This window comes from Parasteatoda tepidariorum, chromosome 9 (assembly GCF_043381705.1).
Source record: "Parasteatoda tepidariorum isolate YZ-2023 chromosome 9, CAS_Ptep_4.0, whole genome shotgun sequence".
In the NCBI taxonomy this organism is placed as follows: Eukaryota; Metazoa; Arthropoda; class Arachnida; order Araneae; family Theridiidae; genus Parasteatoda; species Parasteatoda tepidariorum.
The window spans coordinates 55,289,551-55,307,960 of record NC_092212.1 but is presented as its reverse complement, the minus strand read 5'-3'; the positions used below and the strand labels follow the sequence as shown (position 1 = coordinate 55,307,960).

The following is an 18,410-nucleotide window of genomic DNA, read 5'->3' as shown; positions in this document are numbered from 1 at the left end:
AACAGTTCATAAATTCAACTAAAAGATAGTTAATTATACACATTATCATAGTTGTGATATATTTTTTTATTGATCAAAATAGTAGTGATATTTTAAGTGTAAAATAATAATGAGCAGAGATCTAAAGGTTTAAACTTTTAACTTTAAGGGGTTAAAAAATTTAATTTATGCTGTGAAAGGTGACAAATTAAATAATGCACATGCAACATAGTATAAATGATACAGGAAACTATTGGTGGTTCTTAAAGAGTAAAGTAATGGTTTGTAAACATAAGATAATTTATTTTCAGCTGTTACAATCGTCCCTTTACTTAATGTTACAATTGTCCCCAAGACGCCATTTCAGCTTCATTTGTTAAAAACAATGCTAGTTAATTANTGCTCTGTTACAATCGTACTCTGTTACAATTGACCCCACTCTCCCCTACTATGTAAAAAAGCCGTTTTGAAAATAAAAAGTCATTTAAAATTATCAATTACTTATTTCCTCAGTTTGCACATCAATAGCAAACACACAGCTTTTCAATGAAAATTTTTTAAATATATATACTTTTGAAATATGTATAAAAAAATAGTTTTTGAAAATTCTACAATCGTGATTCCCTTTCATAAAGGAATGTAATACACTAACACATTCAGCTGCCTCACTCACAATCATTAGACGCTCATTTGGTCAAATTTCCAGTCTTGCCAGATTTCACAATCATTTGCATTCTATGATATATTAGTAAATGCATAATAACGTTGAGCTACTTCATATTCACAATCCAAGATAGATTTCGATAGCCTAACTATTTACTCGATAACAGCGCAAGTACCAAATGAGGTGAACAATCCCTAATTGCAGAAATATTGATGTAACTGAATCATTTTCTAATCACGTAACAGTTGCGCACGAACTAACCGTAACAGGTAATTAACAACAATAACAACAATTATGGAAAGTGTGAAAAGTTTTAAATCACATGAGTGGTTGCACCAAACTATGGAACTGTTATTTCATTTATCTTGTTTAGTATTGTTATCATATTGCATGCAGATGAGGTTGTTCAGCATCGATGTGATGAACAACTCAAGATTTCAAAGTAATATTTGAGATTGAAGATATTTGAATGCACTTAAGAAGAATGAATTACACTGGGGAGCGATTTTTTTCTGTTGCATGAGATTTTCAAAACAGATCTTAATTACTTTCGTATCCCTTGTTTTAAATCTTTAATCGTTTTCTCTGTCAGTACTACAGTTATTTTTAAACTGACATTATTAGTCCCTTTTTTGACGAAATGTACAAGTTTAAGAACGAAAAACTTTATATATAATATGGGATCACATAACCGTTACGACGAACTTTTAATGGAGTTAGAGCATGTCATCAGGATTAAAATTACAGAGAAACCCATGCCCGGAAATGTTACCATACGCCGCTAGAGGCTCTTCTTTATTGTGAACTGTTTCTTTGTGTGCTTCTGATTAAGTCCTACTAAGGCCCCTAGCGACGCACGATGACATTTCAGGCCATGAATGCAAATTTTATCCTGATCATGGTCACTAACTTTCCCCGAAGTTTGTCTCAACATTTACACGACCCTCTACAATTCATAAAGTTTTTAAACTTGTACATTTCAACAAGCAAAATAAGAAGGTCATTTAGAAAAAAAGATCCATAGCTTCAGGAGAAAACTATAATTTTAGATTCGAAATTCTCCCTCCCGATCTAAGCAATATCAAGTATTTGTATAAAAAATTTTATCTCAGTGTAATCTGAAATTATAAAACATTAGATATTTGTTTCAGAAATAAGAATATTCAACATCCAAATAGCAAAAACTAAATTACGACACTCCTTAAAATTATACTAGTAAGCACTATTTATGACGCAAATTTAGTCCGTTAAAGCAAATTTTTCCCTATTTTTTATAGTTTAATTTCAGGACAAAAGTTAAATATTTTCCAAACCACTGTACATTTATTTTATAACTTGCGTTGAACAGCCAACCCAATTTTGAGTTTACTTTACGTCTATCATTGATCAACCCCGTAACCTTGTAATTTTGTACCCAATCCAAAAGACGAGGGAACTTCTGGATCAAGTAAAGGGACAAACTAGCCTTCATTAAGGACTTTTTGATTAAACTAACCCGCATTTACGTTACATGTAGAGAAAAACCGCAAAATCCTCCCTCAGTTAGCCCAACGACAAGGAGATCCTAACGCATGATCCGTCTATCACCGAGGATATTTAATGTTAGCATTGTGGTCGTTGCTACCTAGGAGCCGATTTTGTATCTACCAGCCATCACTGGGATTTGAACCTGGGTTAACTCATTGGGAGACGAGTGCTCTATGCTCTGATCCACCTTGACTAAATTACATATCATTGGTTGCTCTTGCTTTTGCTTCCAGAAATAACAATTCTACTTATTAAATAAAAATATTTTAATAAATATTGCTCTGAAATTTTCGCTTGCAATTTTATGGCATCAATTTTCCCTCGTTATGCAAGGTGTTTCTTAATAACCATCTCTAATGCTTATAAAAACTGAAGTCAGAAAACTGCTCATATTATAATTTTCCTTTATTCGCAAGAGTCGTAATTTTGTGATTTGATAGTCACACTTGGGAATCGCTTAACCTTTCTTTGTGCAGAAGAATTTTGGACAAACCTTTTATCCAGGATGACCATAGCTAAATCTCCTTTATAGTGGAATCCTCTATACTTCTAATTCAGGGGCTCTAACCATAAGCAATTTAGCCTTTGTATGCACGTCCAACCTGAAGCTTTATGCTTATATTTCATTATGAGGTTGATAACATTATCATCAAAATTTGTCTGGGCCATTTTCCCATCCATTTTGAAGTTTCAACTTTGATGTGGTACTTTCTGATAAGTGAAATGAAAATTGAAAAGAAAAGAAAAGTTTAGTATTTTGTATTCTATATTTAAAAAAATACATTGCTACAAAAATAAGCAGTCATTCGGAAAGTGGTTTATTTATAAAAAAAAAATCTCGTGATTTATAAGGTTAAATTATTAAGTATTTATTGGTTGGTTATTTTTTAAAAACAAGTGATTTCACTGAAAGACTGTTGTTAAGCATGGGGTAAAAATGGCGGCATTTCTATTTATAATAAAAATAAAATATAAAAAGAAGTTGCATTGGAAAGGTTTTATTATCGGAATTTATTTTTGAAACAAGGTTGTTCTGTCTACTGTCATGCATTTGTAATATAAATATTCATATTAGGACCAGACAAAGAGCTGTCCACTTAAGGCCTGGTTTCTTAGGACAGGACGCCGTCAGCTGCGAATCAGCGCTAACCTCTGATTGNGATCACATAGCTGTTACGACGAACTTTTAATGGAGTTAGAGCATGTCATCAGGATTAAAATTACAGAGAAACCCATGCCCGGAAATGTTACCATACGCCGCTGGAGGCGCTTCTTTATTGTGAACTGTTTCTTTGTGTCTATAAGTCCTACTAAGGCCCCTAGATACGCACGAGGACATTTCAGGGCATGAATGCAAATTATATCCTGATGATGTTCACTAACTTTCTTCGAAGTTTGTCTCAACATTCACACGACCCTCTACTATACATAACGTTTTTAAACTTGTACATTTCAACAAACAAAAGGAAAAGGTCATTTAAAAAAAAGACCCATAGCTTCAGGATCAAAACTATAATTTTAGATTTGGAATTCTCACACCCGATTTAAGCAATATCAAGTATTTGTATAAAAATTTGTAACTCAGTGTAATCTGAAATTATAAAATCATTAGATATTTGTTTTAGAAATAAGAATATTCAGCATCCAAAAGTCAAAAACTAAATTACAACACTCCTTAAAATTATACTAGTTAAAATTATACTTAAAATTATATTATTTATGGCATAAAATTGGTCAGTTAAAAGCAAATTTTTATCTATTTTTCATAGTTTAATTTCAAGACAATAGTTAAATATTTTCCAAACCACTATACATTTATTTTATAACCTGCGTTGAACAGCCAACCTAATTTTGAGTTTACTTTACGTCCATCATTGATCAACCCCGTAACCTTGTAGCTTTGTACCCTATCCAAAAGACAAGGGAACTTCTGTATCATGTAAAGGGACAAACTAGCCTTCGTGAAGAACTTTTTGATGAAGCTAACCAGCATTTACGTTACATTTAGAAAAAAACAGAAAAATCCTGACAAGGTTATCCCAACGACAAGGGATCTTAACGCATGATCCGTCTATCACTGAGGATATTTAATGTTAGCATTATGGTCGCTGCAACCTAGGAGCCGATTTTGTATCTACCAACCATCACTGGGATTCGAACCTGAGTTAACTCATTGGGAGACGAGCGCTCTGTGCTCTGATCCACCATGGCTAAATTACATATCATTGGTTGTTCTTGCTTAAGCTTCCAGAAATAACAATTTAACTTATTAAATAAAAATATTTTGATAAATATTGCGCTGAAATTTTCACTTTCAATTCTGCGGCATCAATTTTCCCCCGTTATGCAATTTATTTCTTAATAACTACCTCTATTGCTTATAAAAACTGAAGTCAGAAAACTGCTCATATCATATTTTTCCTTTATTCGCAAGAGTCGTAATTTTGTGATTTGATAGTCACACTTGGGAATCGCTTAACCTTTAGTTGCGCAGAAGAATTTTGTACCATTATTTTAGCCAAGAAGACCATAAGCTAAATCTCCATTATAGTGGAATCCTCTATACTTCTACTTCTAATTCAGGGGCTCTAACCATAAGCAATTTAGGCTTTGTATGCACGTCCAACCTGAAGCTTTATGCTCATGTTTCGTTATGAGGTTGATAACATTATCATCAAAATTTGTCTGGGCCATTTTCCTATCTATTTTGAAGTTTTCGCTTTAATGTGGTACTTTCTGATAAGTGAAATGAAAATTTAAGAGAGAAAAAAAGTTTAGTATTTTGCATTCTAGAATACATTGCTACAAAAATAAGCAGTCCTTCGGAAAGTGGTTTATTAAAAAAAAAAAAACTCGTGATTTATAAGGTTAAATTATTAAATATTTAGTGGTTGTTTATTTTTTAAAAACAAGTGATTTCACTTAAAAACTGTTGTTAACCATTGGGGCAAAAATGGCAGCATTTCTATTCATAATAAAAGTAAAATATAAAAAGAAGTTGTATTGGAAAGATTTTATTATCGGAATTTATTTTTGAAACAAGATTGTTCTGTCTACTGTTATGCATTTATAGTATAAATATTCATATTACGACCAGAAAACGAGCTATCGACTTAGTATGAGCAAGTAAGTGGGGTGACTCTATTTATTGCATAGGAGTTTTTCATGAATAAAACACTTTCGGAGCCGATCATTAATGGGTTAAGTAAGAAAAAAAGCAAAAATTTATATTTATTTACTCACATAATTTATTTATCAATTTACTAATTTATTTCAGCTGATCTAATCTTTCGTTAGCTTGTTTTTATCTTGCAAATGTAAAATGAAATTGCAATCACAGATTATATCTCAAGGATAGCACAAGCAATAATTTACTCAATGTCAGAAACGTGTTAAAGTTATATTTGTATTATTTATCATCAGATGAGAAAAATGTAAGATTTTTATAAACACTATGTCAGCTACCAGTAAGAGTAATGCCTAAATGGCAGATAGCAATTATTATTGGTGTAGGAGCACCAGTTGCATTCGGTATAGCATTCTGGTATCTAAAGAAAAGAAAAATTACAAAAAATTTTGAACTGACTTATCTTAATTGCAGAGAAAAATTCAGCAATGAGGAAGCGACACAAACTAAATTAAATGATGAAACAACTAGACAGGCTAACCATCAAAATGAAACTTATGATGTGAAGTATGGAAAAGTTTCACAAAAATGCAAAAGCTTAACAATAGTTAGCACAGGAAAATCTGAGAAACGCCATTCCGTTTTACCTTTAGTAAGAAGTACGTCTTTCTACGAATTATTAAATAAACTATCTAGTTCTGAAAACGACAAAAAGCAATGCACGTGTACAGATTCTATGTTTCTTTCAACATGTGAGACGCATATGCTAAACAAAGAAGTCCAAACTGATATTTCTGAGCTATTATCTGAGAGGATACACAGTCTTACTATTTTCAACCAGTGTCCTGGTGAGATTAAAGGACAAAACATGCATATGATCCGATTCGAAAATCAAAAAAGTTACTCAGATTCTTATCTGCATGATCTAAACTTAAGGAAACACTATTCTTTTAGTCCACAGACTAATAATGCACTTGAATATCTTAAAAAACGTGGAGGAAAATCCAATGATAAACAACCAATGCTAGACAGTTATCACGTGGGACTAACCAATTCTAGTATTGGGGAAAACTTTTCGTTTAGAATGTCAGAATGTTTTGACCCAAGTAAGTTGAAAGGGGAAAATCACGTTAAAAAAGGTAACGAAACGTTTAATACGAATAAAAGTATTTCACAGCCACCTAAAGACCAAAATCCTAAGAAGAACTCTCTCGCAATTTCAAAGTTTAACTGCCAGGAAGACATTAAATTTACTGAAATTGGTCAAACTAGTGATATTAATTCATATAGCGATACAATTGCAAAAACTGTAAGATATCTTGAAATAGCTGATGATCATTTCGCTTTCAAAGAAGCTCAAAATCTGACTGTAGGGAAAAAGTCTAAGAATGAAGAAGGAACAGAAACTCTATTCACGGCAAACAATGATTTATTAGATCCTAATGATGACTCTTTAGAGAGGAAGAAAAGCTTTAAAAAATTTAAAAACGGAAAAAAGAAAATCAAAATTCATAAAATCTGGATTCCTTCTTGGTGGAGCAAGAAATTTCATTACGTTGGAAAGAAAAAGCAGGATCACACGCTGTGAACGTAATGTCCAACAAGGACAGATAAACTTTTGTTGTAACCTACTGTAATTGTAATCATTTGAAAACAAAAAAAAACTTTGAAACGTGTCAAATACACGTAAAATTATCTATACCATATGCAATTTAATAAGATAATTAGACAAAAACAAAATCATGAATTACTTATATCGCTGATTTGCTACCAAGAAATATAGAAACTACTAACATTAAAAGAGCCAAATAAGAACTATGAAAGATAAACGCTATTTAAAGCAAGCAGTATTTCATTAGATATTAACCCTTTAACGCCGGTGGGACACTGGTGTCCCTTTTATGCATTTTCATAACTCTTTACTTGCAAGCAAAAATAAATTTCGATATTTTTAATTATAAAAAAAAAACAGTTTAATAGTTACTGAAGAAATCTGCTAGATTATCGGAATTATATTTGTACTAAAATATAAAATCCAAAAAAGATGTCTGCAAAAACATTTTTTGTTATTTATGTTTAAAAATTTATCGATAATTGGTTTTATGAATTACAGAAAGTTTAATGATGAAAAATTGCTTCTCTTAGAGCTAAACAATCGCAAATAAATGTAAATTTGAAACATTATTGTTTGGAAGTGAACCGTATTTGGAAAATTTTACTTTTAATGCAAAAAAAGATGTTTCATGATGTATTTTACAACCAGGTGGAAAAAAAAGTAAAGAGAAGAATCGATATCACCTGAAAGCAACCAATTGTTCGCCAGACACCCTTCCAAACGCTCTAAAGTATGACGTTAATTGTTTAAAATTAAAAGAAAAATTTTCAAATTTGCAAATACTGTTGAATTATAAAATTGCTATTCGATGCTATAATTAAATAAAAAATATTTCCTGTACTGTGCTTCTAACTTTCTACGCTTTCTCGAAATATTTCTTATAGTAATAGTTTTGGAAAAAAATTTGTAGTTTATTAAAATTTTCTTTGAAGTTACTTTTCACACCGCTACTTGTAAATTATTCAAAAGTTCATATCAAATGCCTTGCTCTCTCGCGTCATTGGCTTTTAACATGTTAGCAAAAATAACCAAAATTTTGGAAAGCTTTTTTTTCAAGACTTATTTTCTTGAGAGGCTTTATTATATTATTAAATATGATATCTGAAAATTCTCCTACTTTTTTCTGTACGTTTCTCCCTTCTTTAAGTGAAGTAAAAAGGGAAATCGAATTTCTTATAGCCATGTAAGTGAGGCATTGTTACCTACGTATTTTTCATGCAGTAGGTAATGAGACTGGTATTATTCGTTTTGATATAAATCCAAGTGGCAATAACAGAAACAAAAACATTTATAAAATAATTTTAAAAAAAAATTCCAATGCTCACCTGTGTTAACATCCGTCAATTCAGGCATTTACAGGGCGATTTTGTTGGCCTCTCTTTCAGGGGCACCAAATTAGGTGGGCTAACTTTTCTCCCACAGTGAGGACAGATAGTACAGAGAAGGAAAGAACATCCATGCCTTGCCCGGGATTCGAACCCAGAACCTTTCTGATGCAAGGACAGTTCCCTGCTCCTTACACAAGCCGGTTGGCAAACAATTAAAAATAGCAATAAGGATTTGAAAGCAAAATTAAGGGCTTAAAATATTTAAAGATTTACATAATTAGAGGAAGAGCCAGCCTTACACACCTGCCCATCATCATGTACTCTCTTCTTTCATTTTTTAATTAGGTGCATAATCGACTCGCCGTCTAGCGGTCAGCCAATCACAACAGATTATAATCCCATGACGATCGGACTAATAGTTTTGAAATTGTACGCAAAAAGTACAATTTAATACTTGCACTTGAGCATTTAGCATTGCTATCTAAAGTGAATCAAAGTTTCCGACATATTTTTTCATACTGAATCGAATAAGACTTATGTGCACATTTTACATTGCTATCCAGGGGCTATCTGAACATGCAAGGTATATTTTTCGATGTAGTTTTTCATGCTGTAATTGAATGATTAAAGAAACAGGAATCGATAAGATAAATAAACAATGTAGGGGATAAATAAACAAGATAAATAAACAAAGTAATAACGGTTTTATGCACACACAAAAGTAAAATTTTGTGCTTGCACTTGTTACATGTCATACGTTGCTATACAGGCAAGTCAAGTATTGTTTCCTATATATCTTTGTCGCTGAATCTAATGGGAGCAAATATGAATCAAAGGTCTTGTATTTTAAAAAGTGAAATGGTTTTTATTATGTTTAAAATATTATTTTCGAATTACGCGTATTTTGAAGAAAACACTTATAATTTTTATATTATGGTTCATATTTAGCGTAAAAATTATAACGAGAAATTTACATGTTTAGACAGTACGTTTATATCAATGCAAAGTGTATACATAAGTATCAAAAGTAGTATTTTTTATACATAAAAACTTTTGCAACTTTTAAAATATTTGTTCGATTGATTGTGTACAGTCTCTGCAGATTTTGAGCAAAAAAATGCATTGAAACAATGTCTCACTTCTTTAGATAGCAACGTCAGAAGTGAAAATAGGTATAAGAAGTGTAAATATGTAATAAATACAAATGTGTACTTGCTGAACATAAAACATTTATAGCTTCTGAACTGTTCGTCTGACTACCTCATGCAATTCAGCGTAAAAAAATTACATAAGGAACAATGCCACACTTTCTTGTCTAGAAGAAATTCAATTTCTCATCTGAAATAAACCCATTTTCCTCAGAAAAAAAGGGTACTAAAGAGGGTATAAAAGTTTTTAGGTGTCATTTATAATAACGTAACAAATCTTTTTGTCAAAAACAAATAGATTAGGTATTAATTTTGTCGAAAAAACACCCTTTATTTGCTATACTAGACTATTCATCGAAACCTCAAGAAATTTTGCTCCCGACGAATTGTCGCTACCACGAGTAGTGCCTGTGACAAATTGTACTCTTGACGAATGTGCTCATTATGAATTGTGCTTATGACGGATTGTCGCTACAATGATGTTTGGTAGCGAAGATGCGTGACCCCGTCGAATTATCGCTGAAATGAACATCGAATTGTTACCATGACGAATAGTTACCGCGACAAATTGTGAACATGATGAACTGCCGCTGTGATGAATTATACCCGCGACGAATTGTCCCATGACAAATTGTACGCGACGTATTGTACGTGATGAATTGACTCAAAACCAAAGCTGCTGAATAATTTTCACCCTAAAAATGAAGTAACGTGACTTTTGAGTGATTCGCGGGGGAAATTTTCTACCTTCCGTTGCTCCTTTTTATTTCCTCGAAAGAAAATTGATGTGAAAATTTCTAAGCAGAAATCTTAAAATATGGTTTAAGGTGCAGCATTTGTTTGTGCAGAAAAATCTGTTAAAAGATGGCCTTATAGATTTCATAAATTTATTAACTTTCAACTTTTTGAAATTACAACTGTTTTATGCACTGTGTAATTGAACTTTTGGTATACTCTTTTTACCTTAAAGCATTATATTCCATTTAATAATATATAATTCCATAATGTAATATAATTTCAATTAATTCATTCTGAAATCTAACTTTATACTTATAAAATTACCTTATAAGTAAATTTAGACAAGGAAGAACACAGCCATAAAGTAATGATTATACAGAATTTTTCATTATTAATACATAATTTTTTTACTGGTAAAATGTAGTAAGCGAAGCTTTTCAGTATTTTTATATCTTTCCTTCATTTGTATGCATTGTATTTTTTTTTTTCTTAACACTCTCTTGCTTCTTTGAAAAGAAAAACTCTTGTATATATTTTTTTTTACTCTCAATAGCTTTCATTGGTAGTTTGTTCAATAGTTCAATAGGTCTCAATAGTTTCGTTCATAACGCAAATTTGCTTAAACAAGGGGTTCCCATATGATATTCGACGGAACTCTAGTGTTCCATGGAAGGGCAAAAAAGATTCTGTGAATTAAGACCTTTTTCAAGCCATTGGAAACCAGTTTCAAAACATGTAAATCCAATCAATTATCCATTATTTATTTACTATTTCAGTTACCTTTATGAAATTATTTAAAATAAAATATCAATGAAATTAAAAAGGCATAATTTCTGTGAAAATACATATATTTCTAATAACAATATTTTGAATTTCTCGAGTATTGAGGAATATAAACTTCCCTCGTATATTTTTCTCAACAACTTTATCTCTTATAGTCATCTTTGAAAATTAAGTAAATTTCAAATGTGTATGTGTCAGTAACTAATTGGGTTAACTTGTGATTTCAGGTAACAGTCCAAAATCTCTAAATTTTAATAAATTGCACCTCACTTTTTCAAAAAACTACATAAAATGTGCAAATTAGTTTCCAAACAATAATATTTAATTGATTATTTGAATTCCATAGTAATATATTTAATTTGAATCGGTACAAACAACTTCAGGAGAATTTCTAAAGATAATTCTTCATATCAAGGCATTGGTAAATAGAAACCTTCAGAAAATTGATGGCATGACTCAAGTATATCTTATCAAAAATGCTTAATTTTAAAAAAAAATGAAAAAATAGTTTTTCTTGCCTCAGCATAGAATTTTTTTTGTCTTGCCAAGTGAGCGATGAACCAAAAAAAGGTTGGGAAACTATAATCTAGATTATCTCAACCTCTGAATCAGTTTGAGCAATGCAGCTGTGGTTGCTGATCTTCTTACATCACTTAAATTATCCGTAGCAAATCTAATTTATAGCAATTTCATGTCCTCGCCTTTTGCATTTCTCGCATTTTAAATCAGCAATATTCACAAGACTAAGACAAAATGGAATCTTATTTCATTTTGTCTTAATTTTGAGATGCGAAATAATTAGATTTATTCAACAAATTGCACTGAATATAGTACTACTATTTCATACAATTAATTGAAAAAATCACTCTTTTTAGCCGGTGTAAATTGCCACTTTAATACCCAAATTTTAAAAGTATAAACAACCAGACATAGTTCATGTTATTAAGGCCAATCGCATTCGATGGCTGGGACACCTTTATAGATCTGAAGACCGAAACCCTGCAAAAAAAAGTAACTTTTTTTAAACCAGAAGGTACAAGAAAAAGGGGTCATCCACCGACTAGGTGGTTGGACGCAGTTGAGAGGGACCTAAAGATAATAGGAATAACTAACTGGAAGCCCATGGCACAGAATAGATCACAATGGCAGAAACTTATTGGGGTGGCCTTGTCCTATCATAGGCTGTAGTGCCCAAGAAGAGGAGGATTTCATACAATTTATTGAAAAATCACCCTTTTTAACCGGTGCAAACTGCCATTTTAATATCTGCATATGAACCAAGCAAATTAATTTTTAATGGATTATCCTACTAAAGTAATTATTAAACAATTAATTATCCTAATAAATTAATTGTTAGAAAATTAATTATCCGAATAAATTAATTATTAAGCAATTTATTATCCTAATAAATTAGTTATTAAACATTTAATTAGCTAAATAAATTAATTATTAGATAATTAATTATCCGAATAAATTAATTATTAGACAATTAATTATCCTAATAACTTAATTATTAGACAGTTAATTATCCGAATAAATTAATTATTAGACATTTAATTATCCGAATAAATTAATGATTAGACAATTAATTATCCAAATAAATTAATTGTTAGACAATTAATTATCCAAATAATTTATTATTGGAGTTATAAATAAATAATAAAACTAGTAAACGTATCTGTCTGTGACTGCGGTGAGCCCCAAGCAAGTCATGCACTACCTATTATCAAGAAACCCCTTTTACACACCCTTCCTTACTTGTTTATTGCTTAGATACATGTTTACTCTTGTATTTTTTAATCGATTTCAGATCAAATGGAGGATATTGCTTGGTTACATTCTGGACTACAGTGGACTTCCAGAAGATAAATTGAACGATCTCAACATAGTAGTAAACTGCGAAAAGTATCTACGCAACCTTGTTGGTCTTCTAAATCGGACACCCATTCGGTAAACATAAAAACACTAAATTGTATCTATCAAATTGTTAAACTCTTTAAATTGTAAATTTTAAACACATTCATGGCATGTCTAAAATCTAATCAGACTAAAAAAAATTCTATTAAAAATAATTTTAAGACTTACTACTTTCTTTAAAACACAATACGCAAACTATTTAGTTTTTCAAGAACAAATCAAATAGTATTTTCGAAAATAAAACTATTAAAATAACAGTTAATGGAGAATACTTTAAAAAAGACTGGGGTGAATAAGGAGGTAAATAATTGTAACATTATTATCATTCAGTTCTGGGAAAATAGAGTTGTAGCATCCTCCGGAGTTAAGCTCCGCAGCTCGAAGCTTCCATAATTTCAGTTTAGTAACCTGAACGTAAGGACAGTTTACTTTCGTTATGTTGGACAACTAAATTGATCCGTGCTGAGACTTTCTCTCTTCTAGGAGGTGTTGGTTAAACTCCGTAGGTCTGAGTCTCCATAATTTTTAATTCATTCATTTAATTCTCTACTAAACCACTCTTTTATTTAAATTATAAATAAAAAGTTTATTATAGGTTGTCACCTACAAATAATCCGCACATAACCTCTTAAAATGAAAACAGCAAACTTCTCTGATTAAATTTAAAAAATCTTTCAATTCTTTAAATCATGTCAAATCACACCCTTTTCCATTGCATATGATATTTACTCACTTTAAGTTTATGCAGTATCAAAAAAAACTTTAACAAATTTTTAAACTACTAATTCGAATTTTGTAAAAATTTAGCAAATGGCAAGAAACAAACAGTTTCTACCATACCTAGAAAAATATTACAAAAGAAAAATAATCTTTTAAACAATAAGTTAGGATTTGTTTTGTTAGTTCAAACACTCAAACCTGTTCAAAAAAAAAAAAAAAANTTAAAAAAAAAAAAAAAAACTCTGGTGAAAGGGGGCATGGCAGTTGAGGCTTGCGCACCATCTGCCTATACTTCCCGTGCAAACTGGTACATAAAGATCCGAAACTGGGTGAATCTGAAAGGCTCAAATCGCAGCCCTTAACGTTGACAGCTCGGTACCTTTAACTCTTGAGCCATTGTGACAAGCTGTTGGGATTATGGGTTTTTTTCTGAGAGTTTATAGCTATTTTATAAATTTAATCCATTAAATATCATTTTATACTATTTTATTTAGATATTTACAAAGACATCCTGACCTCTGCGTTTGCTATCACTTGTTTTATTGTAAAAATATATTATCTATGACCCCTACATGTCTATACGCATTTACGTTATCGCTACACGTTTTTTAAATATCTTGTTTAAAATTAAATTAATCCTCAATTTTCAAATCATTCTCAGTCATCTTGAATTAATCATTTATTTTTCATAAAAATATTATTAAACTATGAAAATTTTTGAAAAAAATTGCAAATTCTCGGAAATATATGATTATTTTTATAATGCAGCTAAACTTTTACTATCATGTAAGTTTAACTCTGCAAATATTATTCACTAGTTATAAACATAGTTATATATTTTTAATAAGTCATATACTTTACACGTAAATAGTACCGTAATATAATAAATATAACTACTTCACCAAAATATAAATTAATCAAATTTTTTCAGGACGATTGCCAATTATTTGACTTGGCGGTTTGTTGCCAAATACTTACCATACTTAGATATACATTTTCGACGTTTGTATTACGACTTTCGAAGAGAAGTTCCCAATTTGTCTGAAGAAAGAACATTTTTTGCCAGATGGAAGGAGTGTGTTAGTTTAGTAAATGATGGTTTTGGAATGGCTCTCGCTTCTCTATATGTGAAGCAGGAATTCAATGAAGAAATTGAAAGCGAAGTATATTTTACTTATTTTTCCAAATTTAAAAGTTGTTGCATCATAATTGTTTATCACGATTTATATGTATTTTATAATAAACAAACTCAGGGCGGGATAAATCTCTAATTTTCCATTGCTCCGAAGTTTATGAAATGATTGGTGACTATAGTTATAAGACAAAATATACGGAGACAGACCGAAGAAAAAGAGTCATCTTTGTGTCGAACTAAACGCGAGAAAGTAGTGTGGTTTTCCTCTCGATATAACGTAAAATTTTCATATAACGCACTACTTGCGAGATATTACAGAAAAGCATAAAATCTCTCTGATAAATCAGCTCGTGTTGAGAAATTTGAGTAGATTAAGAGCTTGAGTACTACTTAACTCAGATGAATCTCAACGATTAAGATTCATTTGTTCATTGTTTGCTACCTTCATCGATTACAATATTGACGCAATATATCCCCAGTTCAGACTCAAAATGTAAGGGAACTCCACAAGTATTAAAGTCACTCAAGCATTAAGTCCGATATTAAATCGGCTTCGGCGAGAGTTTTTAAATGGAAAAAAACCCACCTTTAAGTTACATGAAGAAAAAACACGAAAATAATCCTTGGTTATCTAATTAAATGTTATCGTGGTTTTCTTCTCCATGTGGTACTAGAGCAAATTAATTTTATTCACGAAATTTATTGTAAAGGCAAGTTTGTGTGGCTATTAGAGGCGTGAGTTTCGTTGTCTCTTATGTCGAAATCAAAATTACAAGCTTATGGAGTTTAACATTAAAAGTCATTAAATTTTGCAGAATTATCAACTTTCCAATGCCACTAATAAAATAAATGAATAAAAGAAACAACGATCATCAAAATATCAGGAGTTTTAATGACCTTAATTATTATTGTTATTATATGTATTCAAAGAAGCAACGATCATCAAAATATCAGGAGTTTTAATGACCTTAATTATTATTGTCATTGTATGTATTCAATTCACATTACGTTGTTTGCTGAAAACTTGTGTGATTGATTTTCGGTTTCCTATATATGAGATAAAGTTACAGTTTAGAAATCATTAAATCGGTACCTTAATGTAAAAATGAATAATGTTTAATAAAGAAAAAGCTTCCAGAAACTGGTGAGGAAAAATATGCTTGATGATATAAAATATTACATTTGCTTCAAAAATATGAGGATGATATGTTTTAAGGGCTCTAAAATATATTCCAAATCTCAAGACTAGTCAGACGTGAATGAGAAAAACAAAGTGATTTTAAAAGGAAACTATGAAATTCCCCACGACTGATTTGCTTTTCCCGACCACTGCGGTTTTCTTTTCTTCCTGGTTTTGCTTCTTTTTTTACCATTGTTTATTTATTATTTTCTGTATTACTGGGGTGCAGTTCTGTTTCTTCACATTCTATTCTTTCACCTTGGTTTATTTCTCATTTTCGTTGAACAACCGACCCACTTTGCGACTATCAACGTTCAACTCCGAAGCTTTATGATTTTGAACTCGACCCAGAAGACAACAAAAAAAACTCCTGGATCAAGAATTGGGCCAAATTAGCTTTCATGAAAGACTTTTTGAGGGAACTAACTCACATTTGCGTTACATGGAGAAGAAAACCACGAAAACCTTCCACGGTTAACTTAACGGAAAGGGGACTCACTCATAATTTGTTAACGACTGAGAATGTTTCACGTTAGCACTGTAGCTAGTACGAGTCGGGAGCAGAATTCGTATCGACCGACTATCGATGGAAGACGAACCTAGATCAAGATCAGTAGTCGAGTGCTCTCTGAACCACCATTTCAAAAACATTACAGAATCTTTATCTAATATAAATTGTATAATATGAGAATCAACTATTGAACTTTTTCTTTCTAGATTAAATCATTAATTACATCGCTGAAACAAGCATTCATGGGAGGAATTAGACATATAACATGGCTAGATCCTGAAACCAGAGTATCTTGCGAAGAAAAAGTATAATTTCCATATAGATTATGTGTCTTTTTAAAGCGAAAAGTCTAAACATTTTTTTTTTAAATTATTATTTATTTACGCAGGTGGAAAGCATGACTACGAAGTTAGGCTTCCCAAGATACATTTTAGATCCTGTTCAGCTTGATACAGATTATGCTGGAGTAAGTCTTTTTTTTCTCCTTCTTACATTCCATTTTTTAAAATCAAATTTCTTTAGCATAATAAGATTTCCTAGTCAAAATGATCTTAGAAGTAAAATGCCTATAAACGTTTGCTGGTAAAAATCAAATTTGTTTTTATTTCCTTCCAAGTGGATTTCAAAAGTAAGAAAATCTATCATAAAAAAGAACATGAATCAACAAGGTAGAATATATAATTAGATTTGTGTTTTCTTATATTGGTTTATCTACCTTTTCTTTCTTTTTCATGTGTATTTTTCTTTTGAGTTTTTTCGCATGAAAATATTTCTAAGAAAAAAATTTTATGCCCAAGAAAACATCAATATTTTTTTTGTGCTTCCTTATAAGAAAATTATTTTAATTAAATAGATGCATATTTTTAAATACTAGTTTTTTTATTATTTTTCTGATAAGAAAATGCTTTTAAATAAAAATAATAAATTGCTTTAAAGAAATACCTACACCTCGATTTTCTAATAGATCCTGTTAAAACATTATTTTTATTTAGGTAAATATGAAACTCCAAAAAAAAATTATCATAATTTTAATTTTTGTTCATTATTTGCTTCATAATTTTTGCTAAAAAAAATTTTTAAATAAATGTAATTCGATGCCTTAATTATCAGCATATTGCATTTTATAGTTAAAAAAAGTTTCGTAAGAAAATGTTTTATTAAGAAGACTGAGTATAAGGATATTTGTGTTTTAAAAATATGCATATACATACTGTAATTTTAATGTATAAATATGTACATGTATACATAATGATATTATTCATGCTCTTTAAGACTTGTTTCTGAGAAATTATTTTCATTTAAAATGCTTTGATGCCATAAAAATTAGCAAAATACTGATTTTTTTAAAACATAGCATTTTTTTACATTTATTTATTACTAAGAAAGTATTTCGCATATTAAAAAAATACTTATGCCTTTCATTAACTTTTACTCTGCCTCACATGCCTCAAAGAGCCTGCCTCACATCCAAGTGCTTGTCCTAATTAAAGTTTTATTGCTTGTTTATAAATAGTTTAAATACAACTTTATTTCCTTAAAAAATGAGATACTTCTTGAAAATTATAATTAAAATTAGATAAATACTTATAATGGATAACTATAAAATACTTAAATAATGGATAAAATTAAAGACTTTAAAATTAGATATTTCTTGATATTTAAATTACAGTATTAATTTAATCTTTCAATCAAATAAATGATTAAAGTAATAATATTTATAAGCCTTTGAAATATTACTTACTTTTTTGTTAATTAATTATACATTTTATTTAATGAACAATAGTCTGGATTGTGGATTGTAATTATCATAAAAAACAATTGTTTGTGTAATAAAATGTAACAAAAAATTATTCGGCTTCTTGCTCAATTAATAAAAGATTATTGTTAACATAAACAACCTTTTTGAAGTTGATCAGCTGAACATACGTCATTAACATTCAAAAAGATTTTTCAATCCTTTGAAAGTTTAGATATACGCCAGTTATGTTTTATTATTTTTATGCAAAATTCGCGTTTTTATTTAAATATAATCTTCTTG

General features: G+C 30.3%; 1 protein-coding gene across 1 annotated transcript in view; it reads left to right on the top strand.

Moving 5' to 3' along the window:
* Positions 1 to 18,410, top strand: part of LOC107442454 (endothelin-converting enzyme 2) — a 225,169-nt gene that overhangs the window by 187,307 nt on the left and 19,452 nt on the right. The window contains exons 9-12 of the mRNA XM_071185955.1: positions 12,720 to 12,859; positions 14,478 to 14,709; positions 16,579 to 16,677; positions 16,761 to 16,838. Coding sequence (XP_071042056.1) covers positions 12,720 to 12,859; positions 14,478 to 14,709; positions 16,579 to 16,677; positions 16,761 to 16,838 — 549 coding nt within the window. The remainder of the gene's footprint in view (positions 1 to 12,719; positions 12,860 to 14,477; positions 14,710 to 16,578; positions 16,678 to 16,760; positions 16,839 to 18,410) is intronic.